This window comes from Macaca thibetana, chromosome 3 (genome assembly GCF_024542745.1).
Source record: "Macaca thibetana thibetana isolate TM-01 chromosome 3, ASM2454274v1, whole genome shotgun sequence".
NCBI classification, from domain to species: domain Eukaryota; kingdom Metazoa; phylum Chordata; class Mammalia; order Primates; family Cercopithecidae; genus Macaca; species Macaca thibetana.
The window spans coordinates 160,512,975-160,537,282 of record NC_065580.1 but is presented as its reverse complement, the minus strand read 5'-3'; the positions used below and the strand labels follow the sequence as shown (position 1 = coordinate 160,537,282).

The 24,308-nt window shown below is 48.4% G+C and overlaps 1 protein-coding gene across 3 annotated transcripts; it reads right to left on the bottom strand.

The window, feature by feature from the left end:
• Nucleotides 1-928: 928 nt before the first annotated feature.
• CLDN14 (claudin 14) lies at nt 929-20,603 on the bottom strand. 3 transcript variants are annotated; one of them, XM_050785747.1, is made up of 3 exons: nt 19,925-20,391; nt 18,186-18,325; nt 929-2,077 (listed from the first exon to the last, which is right to left on the bottom strand). In XM_050785747.1, exon 3 carries the CDS (start codon nt 1,994-1,996, stop codon nt 1,277-1,279), a length of 720 nt encoding a protein of 239 aa, XP_050641704.1. In that variant the 5' UTR covers nt 1,997-2,077; nt 18,186-18,325; nt 19,925-20,391; the 3' UTR covers nt 929-1,276. The 3 variants fall into 3 exon arrangements, with proteins under 3 accessions (XP_050641704.1, XP_050641705.1, XP_050641702.1); XM_050785748.1 differs by lacking the exon at nt 18,186-18,325 and adding an exon at nt 10,832-10,955; XM_050785745.1 differs by lacking the exon at nt 18,186-18,325 and having other exon boundaries at nt 19,925-20,603.
• Between the last annotated feature and the right edge of the window lie 3,705 nt (nt 20,604-24,308).

The window sequence follows — 24,308 nt, the reverse complement described above, 5'->3', positions numbered from 1 at the left end:
ACCATGTGACTTAGATCACAGCCAGCAGGGATCAGGAGTGTTCTCAGAGCCATCAGGCCTCCCCCAGCTGCCCAGACATTTTTTGCAGCTGCAGGAACAGCCACAGATGCTGCTCTCATGGCAGCTGGGACTGGCCAGCCCAGAAAAGAAGCCAGTGAAGTCCCAGTGAGGCCCTTGGGGGCAAGTGGGCTCCTAACTGGGCTTTTTGCCAAAGCCTAGAAAGATAAGACACCGGCCATGTTTCACTCCGTTTTTCCTGTGTTGTTGTTTTTTTTTTTTTGAGACCGAGTCTTGCTCTGTCACCCAGGCTGGAGTGCAGTGGTTCAATCTCAGCTCACTGCAACCTCTACCTCCTGAGTTCAAGTGATTTTCCTGCCTCAACCTCCTGAGTAGCTGGGATTGCAGGTGCCCGCCATCACACCCAGCTAATTTTTGTATTTTTATAAGAGATGAGGTTTCACCGTGTTGGTCAGACTGCTCTCGAAGTCTGACGTCAGGTGATCCGCCTGCCTCAGCCTTCCAAAGTGCTGGGATTACAGGCATGAGCCACTGTGCCCAGCCCCGTTTCCTTCTGACTCTTGTTTTCTTACCAGTGGGGACCTATTGCTCACAGGAAGAACATGACATTGTCCTTATTTTGTGACTTCTGGCAACTATCTTTTTCCAAGGAAGCCCCTTCCCTTCTGCCCTGCCTCTGAGTTCAAGCCGGGATGCAGCTCCTAGCATTTTCAAGCATCTTACAAATGGAGATCAGCCCCGTCCTCCTCCGACATCCTCACCCCGCATCAGAGTCAGGACTCCACGGTGCTGTGGTCATCACGGCTGCACGGCCCTGCGACCCTGAGCCCCACTGGGCTCTGACTGTGGTTACCAGCATCTTAGGAGACAGAATAACAGTCTGGAAGCAGAAACAGATACTGTCCACTTTATAAACAGCCACAGCCACAAGGTTTATTCCTGGATCACAAACCAACCCCACTGACCAAACTCCCAGGCTACTTTATATTAAACTTGTTATCAAATCACCCACATAAATACATATAATAAATACAAAAACAGACAGGATATTTTTTCAGTCTTTGGTATAGAGAGCTTTCTCCTCCTCTTATTCCTCCCTCTGTCTCTGTGCTCTAAAGACATTTCCTTGTGTTCACATTATTTCCTTGGATACAAAATCGCCCAGAAGTAAACTTTGTGCTGGAACCCCTGCCTCCATTGACAGTCCTGCCAGGGACCCAGCCCACAGTGGCCCAGGGGAGAAGCAGGCCGTGGGGACTCACACGTAGTCGTTCAGCCTGTACCCGCTGTGCGTGGCCGAGGTCACTGAGGGGGCCCGGTTGTCTTTGTAGGCAGCTGGTGGCTGGTAGGCAGGTGCGGTGGTGGCGGTGGCCGTGGTGGCCCTGTGTGGGGCCTGGTAGGGCCTGTAGGGTGCCTCGTCCTGGCAGGACAGGCAAAGCAGGGTGCCACCAATGAGCGAGAGGGACGAGGAGATGAAGCCCAGGTACAGGGCCTGGCCAATCTCGAACTTCATGCCACTGGGCAGCAGCGGGTTGTAGAAATTCTGCACCACGTCATTGGTGGTCCAGGAGACAGCCACCATGCACAGGAGGCCGGCCAGGATGAAGAGGGAGCCGCCAAGGATGGCGAAGGTGGTCTTGGCAGGTGTGCCCTTGGCGCAGCGCGTGCACTTCATCCCGATGACCGCGCAGGCGCAGGCTATGCCCGAGAGCAGGCAGGAGATGACCATGAGGGCACGGGCAGCCTGGAGGTCTTGGGGCAGCGCCAGCAGGGACCGGTAGATCTGGCACTGGTAGATGCCTGTGCTGTGCCACACGCACTCCATCCAGAGCCCCTTCAGGTAGGACACGGCCGTGAGGATATTGGTGCCCACATGCGCCGTCCTTCGCCAGTGAGGCAGGATGGTGGTGATCAACGTGCCCACCATGCCAAAGAAGCTGAGCAGGAAGCCCAGGAGCTGCACGGCCGTGCTGGCCATGGTGCGGCTGCCTGCCTAGGCCAGCCGGGCAGCTCCCTGGGCCCTCGAGGTCACGCCGCTCCTCAGGTGCTGACCGGAGCCCTAATGAAGCCGAGGGAGGCGGGAGCAGGGAGAGAAAGGAAACGGGTTAAAGATTATCTCATGCACTTATTTCTGTCACCGAAACCAAGTTTTCCATAGGCGGTTGGTGTGGCAATTAACATGTTTTCAAAAATAGTTTCTGACACTTCACTGGGTGGGAGAATAGCTGCTTTCCCGGGAAGGCAGGATCTGAAGGGATGACAGCCGACGCTGGTCTCGGGGAAGGACTCCAGCCTCCTGCCGGAAGTTCTGCTTATGTCCACCCTCAAGCACTGCTGCTGCTTTGGCATCTCCTGTCCTTCCGTTCGTCAGTAACCAGGAATAACACTTGTTAAATCAACATGTGCTATTCATGCCTTGGCCTGACAGTGCTCAGGTGTGTGCCAGCTGTGACTTAGAAAATAGCCCTGGGCGGTTGTCAGCATGAGGGGTTTTCTGAAGTGGGCAAATTCTCCACCCACGTGCTCAGGCAGGGAGAGGTTTCGTCCCCTCGGTAGGTCAGATGCTGCCTTCAGAATTCCAGAGCTGGATGTGACCCAGAGACTGTCAGCTGATGCCAGGGCAGGAATTTCCAAGGTCACAGCCCCTCAGGAGCTGCAGCAGGAGCACAGGCCAGCATCCCTCCTCTCCAGCATGGACCTCCGCTCCCACCATGCTCCCCATTCGCTATGCCCGCTTGTGACTGCTGAGGGCTGATCGAGGGTGACTTTATTATCAAACAGAGGCTGCTACCTGGCTTTCAGGGATATGGGAATGCCGAGCCCTTTCAAAGGCTTTTAAAGAATTCTTAGCATACCAAAATCCAGGACACTTTTTGGGGACAAGGACCCGGCACCTATGTAGGGCCAGGCATATAGAAGACACTAGGGACCGGGCACAGTGGCTCATGCCTGTAATCCCAGCACTTTGGGAGGCAGAGGCAGGTGAATCACCTGAGGTCAGGAGTTCAAGACCAGCCTGGCCAACATGGTGAAACCTCGTCTCTACTAAAAATACAAAAATTAGCTGGGCATGTTGGCAGGTGCCTATAATCCCAGCTACTTGGGAGGCTGAGGCAGGAGAATTGCTTGAACCAGGGAGGGTGAGGTTGCAGTGAGCTGAGATCACACCACTGCACTCCAGCCTGGGAGACAGAGTAAAACTCCATCTCAAAAAACAAAACAAACAAACAAACAAAAAAACACTAGGAAATACAGAAGGAAGGAAGGAAGGAGAGAGGGAAGAAGAGGAGGAGGGAGGGAGGAAGGAGAAAGGAAGGAAGCCGGGGGCACAGAGAAAGGAAGGGAAAAAGGAAGGGATGAAGGCAGAAAGGGAAGGGAGTGAAAGTCTTGAGTGGACACCACTAGCTTTTCTCTCCTGCCTGGGGCAAGGTAATCAGCGAGACCAAGCATCAGGAGGTCCGGGCCCTGGCTGCGCCCATCCAATGGGTGACCTGGGGCTCAGCTTCTTTTTTGGTCTGAAGGGAGAAAAGGGAAGCGTCTCTGCTGACGACAAGTCACTTCAGCATCCCAAACCGGCGAAAAACTCAGTAGGCAAAACCTGCTTCTTCTTCTGCAGAGGGCTGAGCCTCAGTTAAGCAGTGCAGGCTGCAGACAGGAAAAGTGGGCTGCAGGGTGTTGCCCATGAGACCCTGAGACATTGTCAAGAAATCCCCAGTGGGGCTTGGCGGCTGTAATCCCAGCACTTTGGGAGGCTAAGGCAGGTGGATCGCTTAAGGTCAGGAGTTTGAGACCAGCCTGGCCAACATGGTGAAAGCCTGCCTCTACTAAAAAAAAACAAAAATCAGCTGGGCATTGGTGGTGTGCACCTGTCATCCCCAGCTACTCAGGAGGCTGAGGCAGGAGAATTGCCTGAACCAGGAGGCGGAGGTTTCAGTGAGCCTAGATCGTGCCACTGCACTCCAGCCTGGGAGACAGAACGAGACTCTGTCTTGAAAACTAACTAACTAAATAAATAAATCCCCTACTAGATGGAAATCACTTGGTGAGTAAATAATAACTGATGTTTCCACTGGGAGTCTAAACCGTCATCTTGCTAATTTAAAAACATATGCTGGGTTTAAATGCTTTAGCATTGTAGGAGGTAATTGGTTCTGTCCTGATGAATGAACAAACAAAAATAAATAATAACAAAACAATGTGGTGCCTCACAGGACACGGAGTAGACTGAAGGGGTGTCTAGGTGATAGGGTTCGGATTTGTGTCCCCACCCAAATCTCATGTCGAATGGCAGTCCCCAGTGTTGGCGGAAGGGCCTGGTGGGAGGCAAATGAATCATGGGGGCGGACCTCTTCCTTACTCTTCTTGTGATAGTGAGTGAGTTCTCACGAGATCTGGTCGTTTAAAAGTGTGCAGCACCTGCCTGCTCCCCTCTCTCTCTTCTTCCTTCTCTGGCCGTGTCATGCCTGCTTCCCCTTTACCTTCCGCCATGATTGTAAGTTTCCTAAGGCCTCCCCAGTCATGCTTCCTGTACAGCTTGTGAGAGCCAATGAAGCCTCTTTTCTTTATAAATTATCCTGTCTCAGGTAGTTCTTTGACTCAGGTTGCATTGTGAGAATGGACTGATACACCGAGTATTTTTCTGCTGCTGTTTTGGATGACTATTTGTTCACAGCCCAGAATTTGTCACATGCACTATGCATGATGCTGGCTTTGCATAAAGCCTTTCTTCCCTCCACACAGCAAGCACTCACTCTGTCCAGCGACTGGGGACACCATCACAGTCCCTGCTGGCCAGAGAAGGACTGGGGCCGGCTGTCCTATGGTCACTGCCCTGGGGGAGGTGCTGGCAACAAGGCCAAGGTGGCCACCCTGATAGGCACAGCCAGTGGGGCTGCCAGTGGACCCACGGTACACCCTGAGCACACTGATGGCACCAGATGACTGGGCCTGAGCACGGTTTGAACACTGACACATTTCCTAGTTTATTCCCAACAACCTAATGCGTCAGTGACTGTTACCATCCCCTTTTTACACATGGGCAAACGAGAGGAGCAGAGGACAAAAGTCCTATGCCTGGCCTGGCTAGTGTTCTCCTTGGTGTCATTCCCCCCTTTAAACACTAATGCTTCAATGAGATGGGACTGAAGTTAGTGTAAGGACTGAGGGATGGTGTTAGCAACAGATACTCCTTCCCACAGAGATCTCAGAACAGTGGCCTTGTCCCTTTTGCAGTGGCTTGGGCAGCCAGGACAACAAACTGCCCTGCTTTGCTAGGGCCTGAGGGGTTGCCCAGGACAGGGACCTTCAGGGCTGAAACTAAGACAGTCCCAAGGAAACCAGGACCAGAGGCTCCTCCAGGTACCTAGATCTCCGAATGGCCTCTGAGATCTCTTCCCGCCCTGCTTTGAGGCTGCCTCCAGGGTGACAGCCACACAGGGTGTCCCTGGTCCAAGCATAATGGGGCTTCTTGCAGCTCTCACTCTCAAGGTCAATAATTAAGTATACAGACCCTAAAGAATGTGGCATAAAAGCCAAGCCCATTAGGCTAGGCGAGTGGACCAGAGGTTTATTGGAGGTCTAAATATTTATGGAGAGCAATGATGGCTAATTTTAGAAACCATTAGGCTGCTATTTTTAAACATGTGCTATAAGGATTTGCTAATTTAAGACATGAGTGTTAATGAGCCCCCAAATCCCAGACACCAGCTCCCCAACCTGCTTTCCTTCTTCCTTACCAGCAGCTGCTACTGGCATTAGGTAATAATTCAACTTCCCTGCAACTGCTTTTCACTTTGGGGCCTTTCAAGGGAAAAACAACTTTAACTGAATGCATCTCCCTGGAAGCCACATAAAATTCCTCCCTGATGCTCTGGAAGCGCCCTGCCCTGCAGGGCTGTTTGTATAGGAAGGAACTTGCCCAAGCCTGGCCAGGGGGAGCAGCCCATGCAGGGCTGAACTGGTGTTCACCTGTGGTCTACCATTTTCCTGCAGCCATGTGTGTGCATATGGGAAGATTTGCTAGAGAGATACGGGTCCAAAACAAATAGGGTTCCAAGCATCAAGCTCCAGAAAGCCCTCGACAGGCTGAGTGGTGGTGGGAAGGCAGAATCTAACAGGATGTGTCAGAGGCATCAATGCTGGGTCCTGCATTTGAGTTCACGAAACCCCAAAAGTACAATCCTGGGTGGGGAGTATGTGGCTTAGCTGCACAAGAGAGCAGGATTTAGGGCTGAGTTTCCCAACGACCGCATCTTGGAATGCTGCATTTGCAGGATGTCGTGTGTCAAGGACACAAATGTCAAATATGTTTAAGAAAACCTTAGTGACTGTAGGACTTCTCATAGCTGGAAATGTGTCAATGTGCATTGTGTCTCTCCCAGAAAAGGTCTCATGTGCAGCATCCCCTGAACTTATTTGACTGGAGACACCCCCCACCACCCCTTTAGCAAAGAACAGTTTGCAGTGAAATCACTTTGGCATGATAACTTGGACTTGGCAATGGAGAGATAGAGTGGGTTGCTGTATTAGTTTGTTCTCATGCTGCTATAAAGAACTGCCCAAGATGGGTAATTTATAAAGGAAAGAGGTTTAATTGACTCACAGTTCCGCAGGACTGGGGAGGCCTCTTACAATCCTGGCAGAAGGTGAAGCAAACACATCCTCTTTAAATGGCAGCAGGAAGGAGAAGAATGAGTGCCGAGCTGAGGGTGAAGCCCCTTATAAAACCATCAGATCTCGTGAGAACTTACTATCATGAGAATAGCATGGTGGAAACCACCCCCATGATTCAATTACCTCCCACCTGGTCCCTCCCCATGACATGTGGGGATTATGGGAACTATAATTCAAGATGAGATTTGGGTGGGGACACAGCCAAACCATATCATTCTGCCCTGGCCCCTCTCAAATCTCATGTCCTCACATTTCAAAACACAATCATGCCCTTCCAACAGTCCCCCAAGGTCTTAACTCATTGCAGCGTTAACTCAAAAGTCCAAGTCCAAAGTCTCATCTGAGACAAGGCAAGTCCCTTCTGCCTACGAATCTGCAACATCAAAAGCAAATTAGTTACTTCCTAGATACAATGGGAGTACAGGCATTGGGTAAGTACCACCATTCCAAATGAAAGAAATTGGCCAAAACAAAGCTACAGGCCCCATGCCAGTTCGAAATCCAATAGGGCACTCATTAAACCTTAGAGTTTTGGTCGGCTTTGTCCCCAGCAGAGAGTATCAGAAAACAATAGAGCTGTAAAGAATTTTGAAAATCTGTGAAGGGCACCGGTGAAACGCCAGAGCTGCTATAGGCCCTTCCAACTGGCTCTGGTTTCAGGATCACCAGCTCTGAAGGGAGAGGGTTTTTTTGTGTGTGTCCATTATAAACTTTTATGTTGTCTCCCTCTGTTTTCTCTGAGCTATGTTTTTCTTTAAAAAAGCAGGGTTCTGGAGCACACAGTAGGGTGCCCTTGTTTTGCTCACCTCCTGGCTCACCTGGACCCCAACTGCCTCAACTTTGGCTCCAGATTAATCATCATTTCAACAGCAGTGGCCATGGGGATGGCCTGGCCAGGACTGAGGGGAGGACGTGTTGTCTACCAGCCTGTGTCTTGACTGCCTGGGGTCAGAGCAGTCAAGGGATAGGGACAGAGCCACCCTATCTCACCATTGCCAAGTCCAAGTGATTGTACCAAAGTGATTTCACTGCAAGTTCTTATTCTTTGGTAAAGGAGGTGGCAGGGGTGTCTCTAGTCAAATAAGTTTAGTGGATGCTGCATATAGAGACCAGGCTTCTTGGAGGGGTGCAGGGGTGGGATGGGTGGGGTGTCTGAGTCCCTTACTCTCCTTAACCCTCAGCAGTCTCACCTGCTGCTGTCACCTCGTCCCTTGCAAAATCAGCCCCTGTGATGAAAGCTTTCCTATGGACACGCATTGCTCCACAGCCCTTGTCTACCCACCCTGGTGAAGGAAATGTCAGCCCCAGAATGGAGGGGTGCAGGTCATCAGCAGGGAGTTGAGGCACAAGCCAGGTGTGGTGGAAGTTTCTTTCTTTCTTTTTTTTTTTTGAGACAGAGTCTCACTCTGTCGCCCAGGCTGGAGTGCAGTGGCACAATCTCTGCTCACTGCAACCTCCGCCTCCCAGGTTCAGGCCATTCTCCTGCCTCAGCCTCCCGAGCAGCTGGGACTACAGGCACCCGCCAGGTGGAAGTTTCTTTACCCGGAACTGCCCTGAGCGCCACTGTGCAGGCAGAGAGTTGGAGGATGTGGTCACCAGGGCCTTTTGCCTGCCATGTGGTCGGAATGGCTCTTGAGATGTTTGGGAATGAGCCATTATACATGTTTGCCCTAAAATGCTCTGACATGATGTTGGGTCCATTATAGAAATAGCGTAAAACCTGATTTTCTGTCTGTAAACTTATTAGAGAAAAATGAAGTGCCACCTTAAAATGAACATAGTCCTTGGCCCTTGAAATAATGTAGAGTTGCTTCAACGTTGATGTTCAGCCACTTAAGAAAATGTCTGGTTCAAAAACCTGAATGTCCTCACTGTCACCCCAACCAAATGGCCTCTTCATTATTGTCTAGCTATTTCATAAATGATTTGGCTGGGGACGGTGGCTCACACCTGTAATCCCAGCATTTTGGGAGGCCGAGGTGGGCAGATCACCTGAGGTCGGGAGTTTGAGACCAGCCTGGCCAACAGTGTGAAACCCTATCTCTACTAAAAATACAAAAATTAGCTGGGTCTGGTGATGCATGCCTGTAATCCTAGCTACTTGGAGGCTGAGGGAGGAGAATCGCTTGAAGGTTGCAGTGAGCTGAGATTGCACCACTGTACTCTAGCCTGGGTGACAGAGTGAGACTCTGTCGCAAACAAAACAAAATAAACAAACAAAATCATAAATGCTTGAATTTGGGAACTAAAAATAAACTCAAGGGAGATTTGGATTCATCTAGATGAGATATATTAGCAAAACTACTCAACACAGAGAAATGAAAGTAATTCTTATGCTATGAGGTATCTGCATGAAATAACTTCAACTAGTATTTCTTTTTCTTTTCTTTTCTTCCTTCCTTCCTTCCTTCCTTTCTTCCTTTCTTCCTTCCTTCCTTTCTTCCTTCCTTTCTTTTTCTTTTTTTTTTGACAGAGTCTCACTGTGTCACCCAGGCTGGAGTACAGTGGCACTATCTCGGCTCACTGCAACTCTGCCTCCCAGGTTCAAGTGATTCTCCTGCCTCAGCCCCCTGGGTAGCTGGAATTATAGGCCCCCACCACCACGTCTGGCTAATTTTTATATTTTTAGTAGAGATGGGGTTTCACCGTGTTGGCCAGGCTGGTCTCAAACTCCTGGCCTCAAGGGATCTACCCACCTCTGCCTCCCAAAGTGCTAGGATTACAGGTGTGAGCCACTGTGCCCAGCCTCAACTAGCATTTCCTAAGGACATCTTGGACACTGTGTTTCTTAATAATTTGCAAAACAAATGCATATCTTTTCAAGAAGCTTAGGGATACTTTAGAGGGGCTATTTTTAGCACATCTTCTTACAGAAATATGTAAGAATGATGAGAAAGTGATCAAGCAGTACCTTGGAAAAACCATTTCATATTCATTTCAGATGGGCTACGCTGTGGGGTGTTGGCTCTAAAAATAAAACTTTCTTCATCACTATTCCAAACTTCCTGTAACTTTCCTTGGGTTATTTTTCAGACTGGCAGGCATCTAGATTTTAAATGTGTGAGGACTTTCTATGCCATCCGCATAGAGTCGTTCATGAAGCCTTTCCATGAGAGGCAGAGACAGGACACTTACATGACTACAACTTATTACTATCATGATAGTTACTGCTTGCTGTTGTTATTTGAGAAAACCAGCGTGAAATATCTTACTCAAAATCATATGGACATGACACGTTCCATGAATTCCTCCCCTCTCTTTTGGATGAAGAAATAAAAATCTATTTTTTTTATAACAAGAACTGATTTGAAGAAAAGTTTATGTTAATACAAATGAAAACCATGGTACGCAGTTAAATGGTTACAGAGGCTATTTTCAGCTCAGTAAGATTGAATGACCTATTGATTTACCGAAAACTACAAACTTAAGGGACTATGACCACAAAAATTAAAACCCTTTCCGGAGGCCTTATCTCTCTCATTTCAACTCACCAGATTTCATTAGAATTCATTGAAAATGCAGTAGATCAGCATTTTAAAATGAAATGATTGAGTTTCATTTGCTTAAATACATGGGTGCCTTTTCAGAGCGATTTTTCCTGACAAGATAGTCAGGCAGGTTTGCTATGTTGCTGTTGTTTTTCATTTTTCAAGGTGCAGGTAATTAAAAACTTGCCATCTGAGATTAAAAAAAAAAATACTAGAAAAGTAAAACAAAACAAAACGAAACAATACCCCCCAAAACCCAGGAGGACATAAAAATATTTCCTAAAGCCTTAGCTGATTATTAGATGACTAACGGTTAAGTGTTCTGTGGGAACACTTTATCTAGGGGATGCGATGGACTGACCTGGTCCCCCAAAAGAGATATGTTGAAGTCCTCCCCGCTCCCAGTGCCTCAGAATGTGACCTTATTTGGAAATAGGGTCATTGCAGATTTAGTTAAGATGAGGTCATACTAAAACAGAGTGGCCCCTAAACCAATAGGGCTGGTGTCCTTATAAGAGGATGGGCATATGAAGACGGAAATAGAAAGACACGTGCAGATGGAAATAGAACACATGCAGATGGAATAGAAAGAACACGTGAGCCTGGGAGGCATAGATTGCAACAAGGAGGCAGAGAGTGGAGCGAGAACTTACCAAGCCAAGGAACGCGGAGGATCGCCAGCAACCGGCAGAGGCCCAGCAGGAGGCCCGGGACAGATGCTCCCTCTCAGCCCTGGAAGGAACCAGCCTGCCCACACCTTAGTTTCAAGCTTCCAGCCTTCAGAATCATGAGAGAATAAATTTCTGTTGTTTCAGGCCTCCCAGGTTGTGGTGCTTTGTTATGGTAGCCCCAGGAAACAAACACAGGAGAGTAGCTGAATGGCAGCACAGGGCATTACAGAGAAAACGCTTGGCCAGGCCCCATGGCACACGCCTATAATCCCAGCACTTTGGGAGGCTGAGGTGTGAGGATCACTTGAGCTCAGGAGTTCAAGACCAGCCTGGTCAACATGGTGAAACCCTGTCTCCACTAAAAAGAAAAAGAAAAATTAGCTGGGCATAGTGGCTCAAGCCTGTAATCCCAGCTACTTTGGAGGCTGAGGTGGGAGGATGGCTTGAGCCTGGGAGGCATAGATTGCAACAAGCAGAGATTGTGCCATTGCACTCCAGCCTGGGTGAGAGAGCAACATCGTATCTCAAAAAGCAAACAAACAAAAAAACCTCATCTGTGATTATAAGAACTGGGTCCCCTTCCAGGACAGGCATTGAGTGTGATCTGGTGGCTTCACATTTGTCATTGATAAAAACAGGACAGGTGCAGTGGCTCACACCTGTAATCTCAACATTTGGAAGGCCAAGGTGGGAGGATTGCATGATTCCAGGAGTTCAAGGCCATTCCTGAGCAACATAGTGAGACTCTGTCTTTACCAAAAAAAAAAAAAAAAAAAAAAAAAAAGCCACGGTTAGCTTCTTGTCTCAAAGTGTGGAGGACATGGAGAAAGAAGAATCTGGAAAGTCCCCTGCAAATTTGAAAATTCAAGTGCAAACACAATCTACAGTAAGTAACCCATATAGTAATCAAATGACTCAGCTTCTCTGAGCTTAAGAAGTGTGTGCATTCACTTAGCTCACAGGGAGTTTGGGGGGCTCATGTCTCCAGCTTGTGTGCAATTGGCTGGGGTGTACCCAAATTGGTGACTGACCTTTTCGGGCTGGGTGTCTGGTTTTCTTAAGTCAACATGTCTTGGTTTCATAGACCATAAAAGCCCAAATTTGGGGCAGAGTCCAAATTTGAATAAGGTGACTCAGAAGCCTTCTGAGTAAAGACCTTGGAAATCCAGCAGAGCCTACTGGGCTCCCCCTTTAGTCAGGACTTACACCAAAATAGAAAAACAAAGCAAACTCCAAACAAGCAGTAGGTCGTTGTCTCAACTGACTGAAAACCTTTATGAATAAGACAACGATTCTGTGAATTTTGTAAGCCTCTGAAAATTATTTACTTGAGAATTGAACTGTGCATAAATTGCAGTGGTTAAAATGTGGTGTCAAATGAAAACATGAGGCTAAGATTTTCTAATGGTAAGGAAAATACCATTAAACATGAGGTTTAAAACTCATTCTTTGTAAATTTAGCTTTGAAGCCCAGGTGCTCCAAAGTTGTTAGTTGTTAATGATAGGAGTGAAAACAGTCATAGTTAAAGTTCCAGAGGGTTTATGATATGCCAAACATGTGCTAAGTGCTTCTATGGGCATTTAATGAACTCTTAAACAATCTCAATGTGCATGTTGCCATCCTTATTTACAGATAGGGAAACTGAGGTGTAGAAAGGTTACATCACTTGTCCAAGGTTACATCTGGGCTGAATTAGGGAGACCAAGCAGGAGGTTCTTGTGATCTTTCAGGTAAGAGATGCTAGAGGCTGAGCCAAGGTAGTGGGACAAAGGTGGGTGCCAGGAAGAGGTCAGTTTCTATATTCAGGTGAGGCTAGCAGGATGTGCTGGTGGTTTAGCTGTGGGGTGTGAGACACAGGTGCCTAAAGTTATTGTCTTGGGCAACTAGAAGAATGGAGTTGCCATTTATTGAGAGCTTGAAGAGGGTTGGAGATCTGGGTATGGAGGGTGTGATGATCAATTTTATGTGTCAACTTGGCTGGGTCATGGGGTGCCCAGATATGTGATTGAACACTATTCTTCATGTTTCTGTGAAGTTAGTCTTTGGACAAGGTTAACATTGAAAGCAGATTGCCCTCCATAATGTGGGTAGGCCGCACCCAGTCAGGTGAAGGCCAGACTGGAACAAAAACCAAACTGGTGTCTCCATCAGCTCAGACTGCCACAACAAAATACCACAGACTTGCTGGATTAAGCCACAGAAATTAATTTTCTCACAATGCCGGAGGCTGGAAAGTCCAAGACCAAGGTTCTGGCTGCTTTGGTTCCTGGTGGAAATTCACCTGACCTCTTCTTTGCACGCAGGCTGAGAGAAATCTTTCTCTCTTTCCCTTCTTTTTGGAGCACAAATCTCATCGTGAGGGCACCCACCCTCATGACCTCACTGAACCCTAATGACCTCCCAAAGGCCCCGTCTCCAAATACTATCACATAGGGGCTTAGGGCTTCAATGTAGAAATTTTGGGAGAATGCAAATGTTTAGTCCATAACATGCAGCCTCCCCTGAGCAAGAAACTTTCTCCAGCAGACTGTATTTGACCTTTATTTCCAACATCAGCCCTTCTTGGCTCTATAGCAGGCTGCCTTCCAACTGAAACTGCAGTGTCAGCGATCCTGGGTCTCCAGACTGCTAGCCCACCCTGCAGAATTTTATTTTATAGATGGGGTCTTGCTATATTGCCCAGGCTGGTCTTGACCTCTTAGGCTCAAGTGATCCTCCCACCTCAGCTTCCTGAGCAGCTGGGACTACAGGCATGTGCTATCATGTCTGGCTAATTTCTAAAAATATTTTGTAGAGATGGAGGTCCCACTATGTTGTCCAGCCTGGTCTTGAACTCCTGGGCTTAAGCAATCCTCCAGCCTTGGCCTCCCAAAGTGTTGGAATTACAGGTGTGAGCCACTGTACCTGGCCCACCCTGCAGATTTTGCACTTGCCAGCCTTGAGAATCATGTGAGCCAATTCCTTAGAATAAATAGATCTCTTTCTATATAGATGCACATCCTATTGGCTCTGTTTCTCTGGAGAACTCTGACTGATACAGAGGATGAAGGGCAGAAGAGAGGAATTTTGTTTTGGACTTGTTGAGTTTGAGATGTCTGTGCTTACCCAGCTGGGGATAACCATGCTTGCATATGTAAGTGCAGGGTTCAGGGAGGGACTGAACCGGAGAAGTCTGTTTGTGTCTCCACCTCATGGAGATGGGATTAAAAGACGGGATGGATGCTCTTAGGAGGAAGCGTTAGATAGAGAAAAGCAGGGGCTCCAGGGCTGATTCTAGGAACCCTCCAACATCAGGGGAGGGATGAAGATAGAGGGAGGAAGAGGAGCCAGCCATGGGCTATAGGAGTGGCCAGTAGAGAACGGTCAACCCAGAGGAGACTGGTGAGGGAGGACAGAGCTCCATGTTGGAGAGAGCAATCTACTGTGTCAAGTCAAGTAATCTGATAAATCAGGTCATCTGAGCACTGAGAAGTGATCGCTGGATTAGCAACATGAAGGAAATCAGAGACCTTGATAAGCCAGTTTCAGCGGAGTTGATGGGAGTGGATTCAAGAGAGAATAGGGACAGAGGGACAGGAGAGAATTCTTTCAAGAACTTGGACCCTCCAGGAGAATCAGGAAATGAGGCAACAGTTTTAGGACGGGGTCCAGGGCCCACAGACCTCAGGGTATCTTTCAACTCAGCTAGGAAAAAAAGTGACATCTTCTATTTCATCAACCTCTCACTGACAATTAGCATTTCCTTCAATCCTGAATGGAGGCAGCCATCTACAGCAATACGACCAGTGCCTATGCCTTAATCAGCAATAGAGGTAATGATATTTTGCATCGCATTACAGGCATTGCAGATACCTGCAAAGAACATTTACCATTGTCACAATTTCACATGGTACTTATAAGACCCTTGCTAGACCTCATAATGTAATGCATTAATAAGGAAGGTCATCCATTACTAGGAATAGAATTGCACTAAAATATTTTGATAACTATGTTTTACTATAATTCACTTCTTTTATAATCCTGCATGTTATGTGTTATGTTACACATTTAAAAGCATTGTGCTGAGAAGAATACATCAGCTTCGCCAGATTGCCAAAGGGATCCCAGGCAATCCCCATCCTGCCACCCAGAACACCACCACCAATAACAAAAAACAAAATCAAAGGAGTTAGAAATCTCTGCCAGTGGGATGTGTAGGCAAGAGAGGACTCTTTAGTTTTGCTGTTGTTTTGAAGATGAGAGACACGGAAGCATGTTTGCATGCCTGAGGAAACGGTCCAGCGAGGAGGGAGACATCTGTAGGGGCAGCAGGGATCCTGTGCGCACATGGAGAGACCAGCTCTGACCAGCATGGAGAGAGCGCACTCCAGAACGGGAGGGGAGGTGGGAGCAGGAGGCTGGAGGAGATGTCAGTGGACACTAACACATGTTCTGAGATTGCTCCAAGTTTCTCAGGGAAATAAGAAGCAACATGACGTCTTGAGACAGGAGATTGGGGACGAGGTGCGGGGGGCTTGAGCACAGAGGAGAGCACAGTGATCCAGGAGAATGAGAGCAGGCCTGGACCAAGTCAAGGGGTCAAGTGCTGGTCAGTGCTGGGTGCAGGTGGGGCAAGTGGTCTTGAGGGTACCACTGGACCATCGCGCCAGACAGCCTTTCCCAGCACTGGCAGCTGCACTGCGAGGGTCCTAAGTGGACAAAAGGCGGCTCTGGATTTGGTGGGGGTTTTCCTAGGGGAAAATGATGAAGGCGGACAGCCAAGGGAAATAAGTATGCACACAAAGGAATGAAGATCACGGCAGGCCATGGAGTTGAAGCTGGGATGGAGGGACATGAGGACACAAGGAAGGTCCATGCATCCTGGAGGAGTCACCTGGATTGGTGGCTCTCCACCCTCCTGCTGTAGCCGCAGCCCATGGAGAGTTTAAAAAAGATCCAGATGCCCTGGCCACCTCCAGACATTCTGATTCACTGACTAGGGTAGGGTCCATGCATGGGAATTTTTGAGCTCCTCTCCCCCACCAGGTGATTCTGATGTGCTGCCAGGTTTCAGAACCACTGGCTTATTTATTTCATTAAAAATTATTTTATTTTATTTGTATTTTAGAGACAGGTTCTCGCTCTGTTGGCCAGGCTGGAGTGCAGTGGTACGATCATGGTTCCCTGCAGCCTTGACCTCCTAAGCTCAGGTGATCCTTCCTTCTACCTCAGCCTTCCGAGTAGCTGGGACTACAGGTGTGAGCCACTGCACCCAGCCCCACTGGCTTCATTGATGTAACTTTTATTATTTTATTTTTTTGAGACAGAGTCTTGCTCTGTCGCCCAGACTGGAGTGCAATGGCACGATCTCAGCTCACTGCAACCTCCGCCTCCTGGGTTCAAGCGATTCTCCTGCCTCAGCCTCCCCAGTAGCTGGGATTACAGGCGCACGCCACCACACCCAGCTAATTTTTGTGTTTTTAGTAGAGACAGGGTTTCACCATGTTGGCTAGGCTGGTCTCAAACTCCTGACCTCAAATGATCTGCCCGCCTCGGCCTCCCAAAGTGCTGGTATTACAGGCATGAGCCACCACCGTACCTGATGTAACTTCTAAAGGTCTTATTAGGAGTTTAAAGAGTCCAACACGGTGTAACAGAGAGTCATAGTTCAGATGTCTGTTCTGCTGGGCCTGCCTGCCGACTGCAGGCTCTCTTTGGGATCTCCTGAGATGGGGACAGTTGTGCTTGGCCTGTCCCTGCGATATTGTCTCACCTACCCCTAAGGCTAGGCTCTCCCACCGCCTTTGTCTAAGATTCTCTTCTCTAGTTACAATCTTATCTTCCCTCATGTGACCCTGCACCCCTGTCTTCTGCCATCTAGAAAAAGTGTGTGTGTGGGGTTTCCTTATTTATCTTGCTGCCATCTGGCTCTTACCTTCCCAGAGCCCCATGGAAGCCTGTTCTTACAACCTGGGTCCTCTTCCTGGGACCCCAGTCCATCGTGGGCACTGAGCCTCCCTCACTGTTAATCTTGGCCAAGAAGTTACCCCACAGGCATTTATATTTTCATGGATGACTTTTTTTTTTTTTTTTTTTGGACAGAGTCTTACTTTGTCACCCAGGCTGGAGTGCCATGGCACAGTCTCAGCACACTGCAACCTCCACCTCGCAGGTTCAAGCGATTCTCCTGCCTCAGCCTCCTTAGTAGCTGGGGTTACAGGCGCCTGCCACCATGCCTGACTAATTTTTGTATTTTTAGTAGAGACAAGGTTTCACCATGTTGGTCAGGCTGGTCTCAAACTCCTGACCTCATGATCCGCCCACCTTGGACTCCCAAAGTTCTGTGATTATAGGCGTGAGCCACTGCCCCCAGCCCATGGATGACCTTTGAGAACAAATCTCCTCCTGGCCCAGGCCCTAAAGCATACACTCACAGTGGTGAGAACATGATTGGGTCAGTCTTTCAGGAAAGCCTGTGATACTTTGATATAAAGACATTTAGAATTAATTGGGTCAGATATGAGATTTCAGATTGCAGAAATCCTTGTGTAAGCAAAGGCCTTGCAGATAAAGTAGTGCATGGCGGGTGCAGCTTAGCCTTTAGACATATACACAGTGGCCAGGTTGTGCATTTGCTCTGAAGAGTACCAGGCTCTGTAGGTTACCTTTGCCTGCTCTCAGGACTGGCTAGATAATTTGCAGAACCCAGTGCAAAATGAAAATACAGAACCCCTTGTTCAGAAATTATTAAGAATGTCAAGATGGCGTCTGCAGAACATCAAGCCCAGTGCAAGCCTTTCTGAGCACGGGGCCCCCTGTAACTGCACAGCGCACGTGCCCATGAAGCTGACCCTGCCTGTTATGGACATGCCAGGAACTGGACATTGGGTTTCCCCCCTTAAAACAATGAGTGCATCGAGTTAGGATGTGGGAAGGAACAGAGACAGTCTTGCAGTGTTCTGTGGAATCAAAAATATGGTTTCATATGTTTACTTTTCCTTCATTTAAGTGTAGCCCTGATGTCTCTGCGAATATCTGCCATGGAAGAGCCTTTTGAAAGCAAAGCTCTTGCTGGTCTCCTGTGCCCAAGAGTGGCCGCCAGTGGAAACAGACCTGGTGTTCTAAATCTCAGTTTTTGTTTTTTTTCTTCTTCCAGGAAAGCTGTAGACGAGCATGTGCACTTCCAGGCCCGGAAGAAAACAGCTTCCTCCGAGTACCTTGCCTCTTCGCACAAGGCGCTCAGCTCAGAGCTTCCCCTAACCCTGGCAGGTCCCCCCGATACTTCTCTTGGGAATGAAGTGGACAAGGTGAGTGAACGAGCCTCAGCTTCTCCCGTCTTTCTTTTCACAGACTCACCCCACAGGGAGAGATGAAGGAGGCCATAGCAGCTCAGGCCCAGGAGCCCTCCCAGCAAATGGCCTGGAGTAGAAAATTCCCCACACGATGTTGCTGTTGGCCAGTCAGTGAAAAGTCCTTGGCCCTGGCAGCCACTTGTCCTGCAAATGGTGTGAATGAGGAATCCACAGATCAGCAGGAAGGAGGAACGTTTGAGTTTGAAAACGCCAAGAATCATTCCTGAGCTGGCAAGGCTGACCACCTGCGTTTTAAAAATACATCGGTACTAGCCTTGAAAACAGATTTTCAGACTTCTTGTTCTGTGTAATGAAAGATCTTTTTCGATAGATAGGCAACAGAATGATTTTTTTAAAAACAAAAATGGACATATTCCATTTTATTGCTCTTTATCTAAAAAAAAACTAAGTGGAAAACAGGAAATATTTAATAGTGACATTTTTTTCATAGCACCAAAGGAAGAATCTATGGGTCTTCCTTTTTATAGATTTTTCTGTAGATGCCTTAAGAAGCATTGAACCCATTATACAGATGGGTGAATAAAACACAGTAAGCTTGAGATTTGCAAATCAGATTGGAGCCAGATAAGGATGGGGGCTGGTCCTGGCTTCAAGTCTGACTAATCTTGGGCAAGCTACTCAGCCTATTACTCACCTGACTGTCTACATTGGAATAGCTCCTCCCCCAGAGACGTCTAGAAGATGCTGAGATAATATATGTAAAAACCGACAAGCCCTTTGGGAAGGATACCAGCACATGCAAGGCGTATGCTACTGAAGTTTTATCGTCCTAACAGATAAGCCTGTCCCCAACTCCAGTGAGTGACCAAGAGACACAGGCATGAGCACTGAGCCCAGATGACAGCATCTTTTCACAGCAGACCCGGACCCAGCCCCTGGGTACACGCAATGATGAGCTGTCCTCTGGTTTCCCAAAACTTCAAAAATGAAACCCAGTGATCAAGAGATGTCTGGCCTTGAACACTGCAGGAATTAAAGCCAGCACCCAATTAAAGCCAGTGAGGACAGCACTCCAAGGTTGGGGACCGTCTCAGGACACTAATCCTGGTTCCTTTTCTATTTTGCCTGGGTCCCTCCTGCCCATCCTGGGAAGTGGTGGCAGCTGTTGGGGATGTGGGGCCCCAGGTAATTGAAGGATTAGCTCATGTCTCAAATTGCATGACATTCCTCTTCAGCACCATTGTTTTACCCTTACTGAGAGAGATCTATCACTTTCCCACCCCTTCTGCCATGCTAATATGTGTCTGTGTTGGAGGGCAGAGGTGTATTTAGGGAGGAGGAGAATGTTCCGCCTGGCCCTCTTTGCAGAAAAATGAGGGATTCCCAGCAGACAGAAGGGGGCAGTGGCGCCAAGCTCCCAGAGCTGACCCGTGGCCTCAAAACACTCAACAGATTCAGTCCTTGCTCCCAAGCAGGCCTGGTAAGCAATGAAAAGAGTTCTGCCCAAACTCTCAGGAACCGGATTATTGTCCTTCCTGGCTCATTAGGAGCCTGGCTGCCCTCCGGCCGACTGCGTGGGGTCCTCTGGGGGCTGCCCAGCCCAGCCTCCAGCTGTCTTTCCTGCAGGGGCCAGCACAGCCAGTTCCCCTTGGAGAACGCTCCAGGCCGCAGGCATATGCAACGGACGGGGCTTCAGGGCTTCCAAAACAGATGACTGTCAACCCCAACCCTGCCCACCCCAACCCTGCCCACCCCACATCCACAGCTTCACCCCAAACTCACATGCAGAAAACCTCGAGTCCCATCTTCCTGTTCAGGTCCCTTGCCAGCCGGAGCCACTCTGGAGCCTGGCCGGACTCCAGCTCCCATGTACAAGAGGACTCAGCCGGAACACTGCCGCCCTCCTGCCTTCCCTCTTCTGCTGACCGGACGCTTCCAGGCCGGAGTATTTGAGAGAAAATTGCCTAGACAATTATAGTGTTCCTTAGAACGGCCTGCGTGGGCACACGTGCCACTTGGTTAACTAGCATGAGAGGAGGTGGCTTGGCCAGAGCAGACATTCAAGACCAACCAGAAATGTCATTTCTGCCCTGTGGAAAAAAAATGCGCAATACACCTGAACCTGGGCATCTCTTTCCTAACACGCCCTCAGGATCAAGCCTCCCCTTCCCAGCCTGGCAGGGTTGCAGGGCGTCCAGAGTCCAGCCCACGCCTGCCCAGGCTCTCGGCTCTGGGTCCATTGGCTCTTCACACTCACGTCCCTGTGTCCTGGAACTGCCTGATTCTTGTAGATTACTAAAAATCCACAGCTCATTCCCTCCTGCGCCCTGACCACCTGCCCACAGCGACTGTGTCCTCCTCTGAGCCACCACCTGGCGGTTGTCCCCACACAGCTTTGGGTTTTTCTGCTATTGAGTGACTCAGCTTCTCAGCCTTCAGGCTGCTATGGGCCCTAGATGCATGCTGGTCGATTCCGATCAAGGAGCAACTGCTTTTGTTTGTTTGCTTTTTTCTACAACTGCAGCTGTGAGTGATTCGGGTGGTCTGTTGGTGGAATGTGGAGCTGGATGGGCTGAGGAGCACAGAGTGGAAAGAGGGACAATTTGCTATGAGTTGGAGATAAGAGACGTGGCATACTGTGAAGCCGGTGCTGATGGAAGAAGGTGGCTTTCTTGGAAGGTCAAGACATTTTCTTGAGAGCAATGTCCAGGAGGGCTGGGGAGAGTTCTTCCGGAAGTGAAGGCAGCACCTGAGGGTGGCTGAGGGAACTGGGCGGGGCTGGGAATGCCTCCAGCCCTTTGAGGAGTGATTCTATGATTAGGAGATGTTTGGCCTTGAAAATTGCAAGAATGAAATCTCTTGGTGGGAATGTGTAGCCGAGAGCCAGCACCCTGAGTGGCTCCAAGGTTTGGGGATGCTCTCAAGGCACAAATCCCAGTTCCTTTTCAATTTTGAATATCACTGTGGGTGATTCTGGAATTCAGAAGTGTGCTGACAGCCATGGATTTAACATGACAAGCATTTCCACCCTGTACTCGCTGAGCCCACCGCAGATGCTCCAGGGCCAGGGACTTACTTGGGCTTCTGTGTGTCTTCCATAGCTTGCATCAATCCGCCAGGCTCCGGTTGGTGCTTAAAAAAAAAGATGCAGCGAAGGAATCTGGTGTGGATGAGTGCTCTGGGCATGGACTGGAAGCCTGGCCCCTGTGTCCCTGGCAATGGGACGGTGAAGGACAGAAAGGCAGCACATCTAGTAGTGTCAGGAGCTTGGAGCAGGCACTTGGAAGCATCTGTTAAATGTTATTGATGGAGGATTGACATCACCCACACCTGCATAGCTTTTTTGGTCTTTTCTTTGGAAGTGAACAGTCACAAACAAAAACAACTTTGGTTCAGGTCATTTACAAGCCCAGATCCTCTATCCTTAGAGGTTTCCCACCAGATATACTATTTCACTATCTATGCCAGGAAAGTTACGTAAAACCACGCAGAATTTTACCTGACAACGAAATAGACCTTTTCGTTAGATCCTCCACCTCACCTAAAGAAGTTACACAGGCTGAAATGAAATTGTTAAAGGAATGAACTAACTTGGAGATAGAATCATTGCCTTTGCTGAAAAACATTTTAAGAATATGGGAGTATGTAGGGGTACTAGCATAATAGTAAAATGTGCCCATATTATCTATAATTTTATGCTGGGCATTTAAAAAATTATTTTTTATAACTTTGCCTTTGAGATGATTTGGTTACAAGTTCATAACATTTAGTTTACAACTGGCTTTGATTTATTGGCATTCATTGTGTATTAGGATACCCCACAGGGAGAAAATATAAACTCCAAATTGCTTTAAAATATTATGATATTTTTTAGGGATATTATTCTATGACAGTGAATGAAATGGACATAACGTTCCATTTTGTAGATATTTCGTGAAACTTTCATTAGTCTTGATTTTCTTTGGAACAATTCATTCCTGTTCTGGGCTGAAGTATGAAAATTCCCTGCCCTGTGACCCTGGCCCAAGGCTCCTCTTGGATAAAACAGTGTTTCCTGGACCAGAGGGCAAAGTCACAGAAACACAATGTGACGAAATCTAAATAGAAAGGTATTGATTTGTTCTTCGTTCATCAAACAGTTATTGGACTCCAGCACGTATAAGTAGCAGGGAGCCTGGCTAGCACTATACCTTCCCCTCCCGCCTCTCAGAGTCAGGGCCACAGGCACACATAGAGCCAGGGAAAATGAGGGGGTAGGGAGGCTGGCCCCGAGGCTCCAGCCCCTCTCTCCCAATCCTCTCCCTGAGTGGGTGGGGGACTCTTCTGGCTCCTCCAATTTCCATCGATGTCTGCCCTTGGATCGGTTTTTAAACTCTAAGGTGTAAATGAATCATAATGGCTCAACATTTTGTCCCTCCCAGGAGGTACTTTTAAGTCTAAGGAATAAAGATTTAAAAGTAAAACTTTGAATGCCAATCGGGGGTAAGTGAGGATTTGGAGGAAGGTCTTGAGCATTTTCCTAACACTCCTAAAATCATCCCATTCAGTTAGGGCAACAACTATCCCGATGGGTTGGGTACGATGGAAGTTAGTCAATGTTTCAAAGGATGGATGGATGCATGGATGGATGGATAGATTGACGGATGGATGGATGGATGGATGGATGGATGGATGGATAGATTGACGGATGGATGGATGGATGGATGGATGGATGGATAGACAGATCACCTTTATTTTAATCTCAACTGGTCTTTGAAGCTTGATTCATTTTTTGATTTCTCATGGAGCCAAGCTAGGGTCGGACACATAGGAAGTTGGCAAAAGTTTGTTGACTAAATAGATTAATGAAGGGAAAATTATGTATGCAGAGATACCTGGGGTTTGGGTTACCGGTTTGGGTTCCCTTTGATTTGAGCGATATACATGCTGACAACTTGAGTCTGCAGTTAGTGGATCCTTAGCTAACTTGCTAGAGAAAAGGTCATGGTAAAACTTGACCTTGCTCTATTCATCAACAGCATATCCTGTGAAAGTCACTACACTTCCATGAAAACCTTGGTGCTAGGCCTACGATATCTTTGCAGAGGTCTGACCTAAGCAGACTCCTTGTGTTAATAGTAACAACAATCACAGTGGTCCTGAACACAAAGGCAGCATTCATTGTGTGCTAGCTATGGTTTTAAGCATATTACGTCTATTTACTAATTTAATCCTAGAACAACTTTTGCTTTAGGTACTCCTATTAACCTCATTTTATGGATGGGAAAGAGACTGTGAGAAGTGAAATCACCCGCCCAAGGTCATACACCTGTAAGTGATGGAGGCAGGGTGTGAACCCAGCACACTGGCCTCACTTTGTGGGCTCCTACCACTACACTGTCTCATGTTACTACCCTGTATCCATTTCCAGGATGAACTGGCAGCCGCAAGTTCTCCCCAAGGCCTCACTGCAGCCCTTGCATCTCGGCATCAGCTCCTTGCACTGCCCAGGTGGTGGTGTTTCTGACTCGGGGTCTGCATCTCTCTCTGCACCACTGGGTTCAGAGGCCCTGAGGAGCGAGCCCGGTCCAGGGCTAGCTTCGCAGTTCATAACCCTTGGGCAAATGTTACAACGGGAGGGCTGCACAAATGCATCATTTGGTTTCAAACCATGGGTCTCTCTGAGCAGGAATTGCTGGACTGGACCCCAGAAAGTTGCTGACCCTTTGTCTGGAGTCACAGGGTCTGTGTCCAGTGAGGCCTAGAGGTCACGTGAGGTCCAGAGAGAGAGAAGCACAAGGCAGCTGCTGCCTCTGAGGCCTCATAGGAGCCATGCAGTGAAGGAACCAGGGTTTCTTCTTTCTCCATGGCAACTAGGAGGGCAGCTCAGCCTTGGAAAAGGATCCTCCATCTTTGGTTAAAAGAACGGTGAGCCCAGGTTTGGTAATGATGTAGCTGTGTGAGTTGATGGACGCAAAGTGCCCGGCTTGGTGCCTTATCCATCGTAGGTATTGCCGAAGGAGAGCTTTGGTCCCCCGTGCCTGGAGAGGGCTGTTGTGGTTTGTGGGTTGGGACCTTCTGGATTCCCGGCATTGATAATGGCACTATGTGGGGTGGGGACCTTCTTGCTGGAGGACTCCTTCCCTCCCTGCTGGTGACACAGGCAGGAAAAGAAGCAGGAACTAAG

Coding starts and splice junctions, on each gene's coding strand:
- CLDN14 (XM_050785745.1), bottom strand. CDS start 1,996: ATGGCCAGCACGGCCGTGCAGCTCCTGGGCTTCCTGCTCAGCTTCTTT.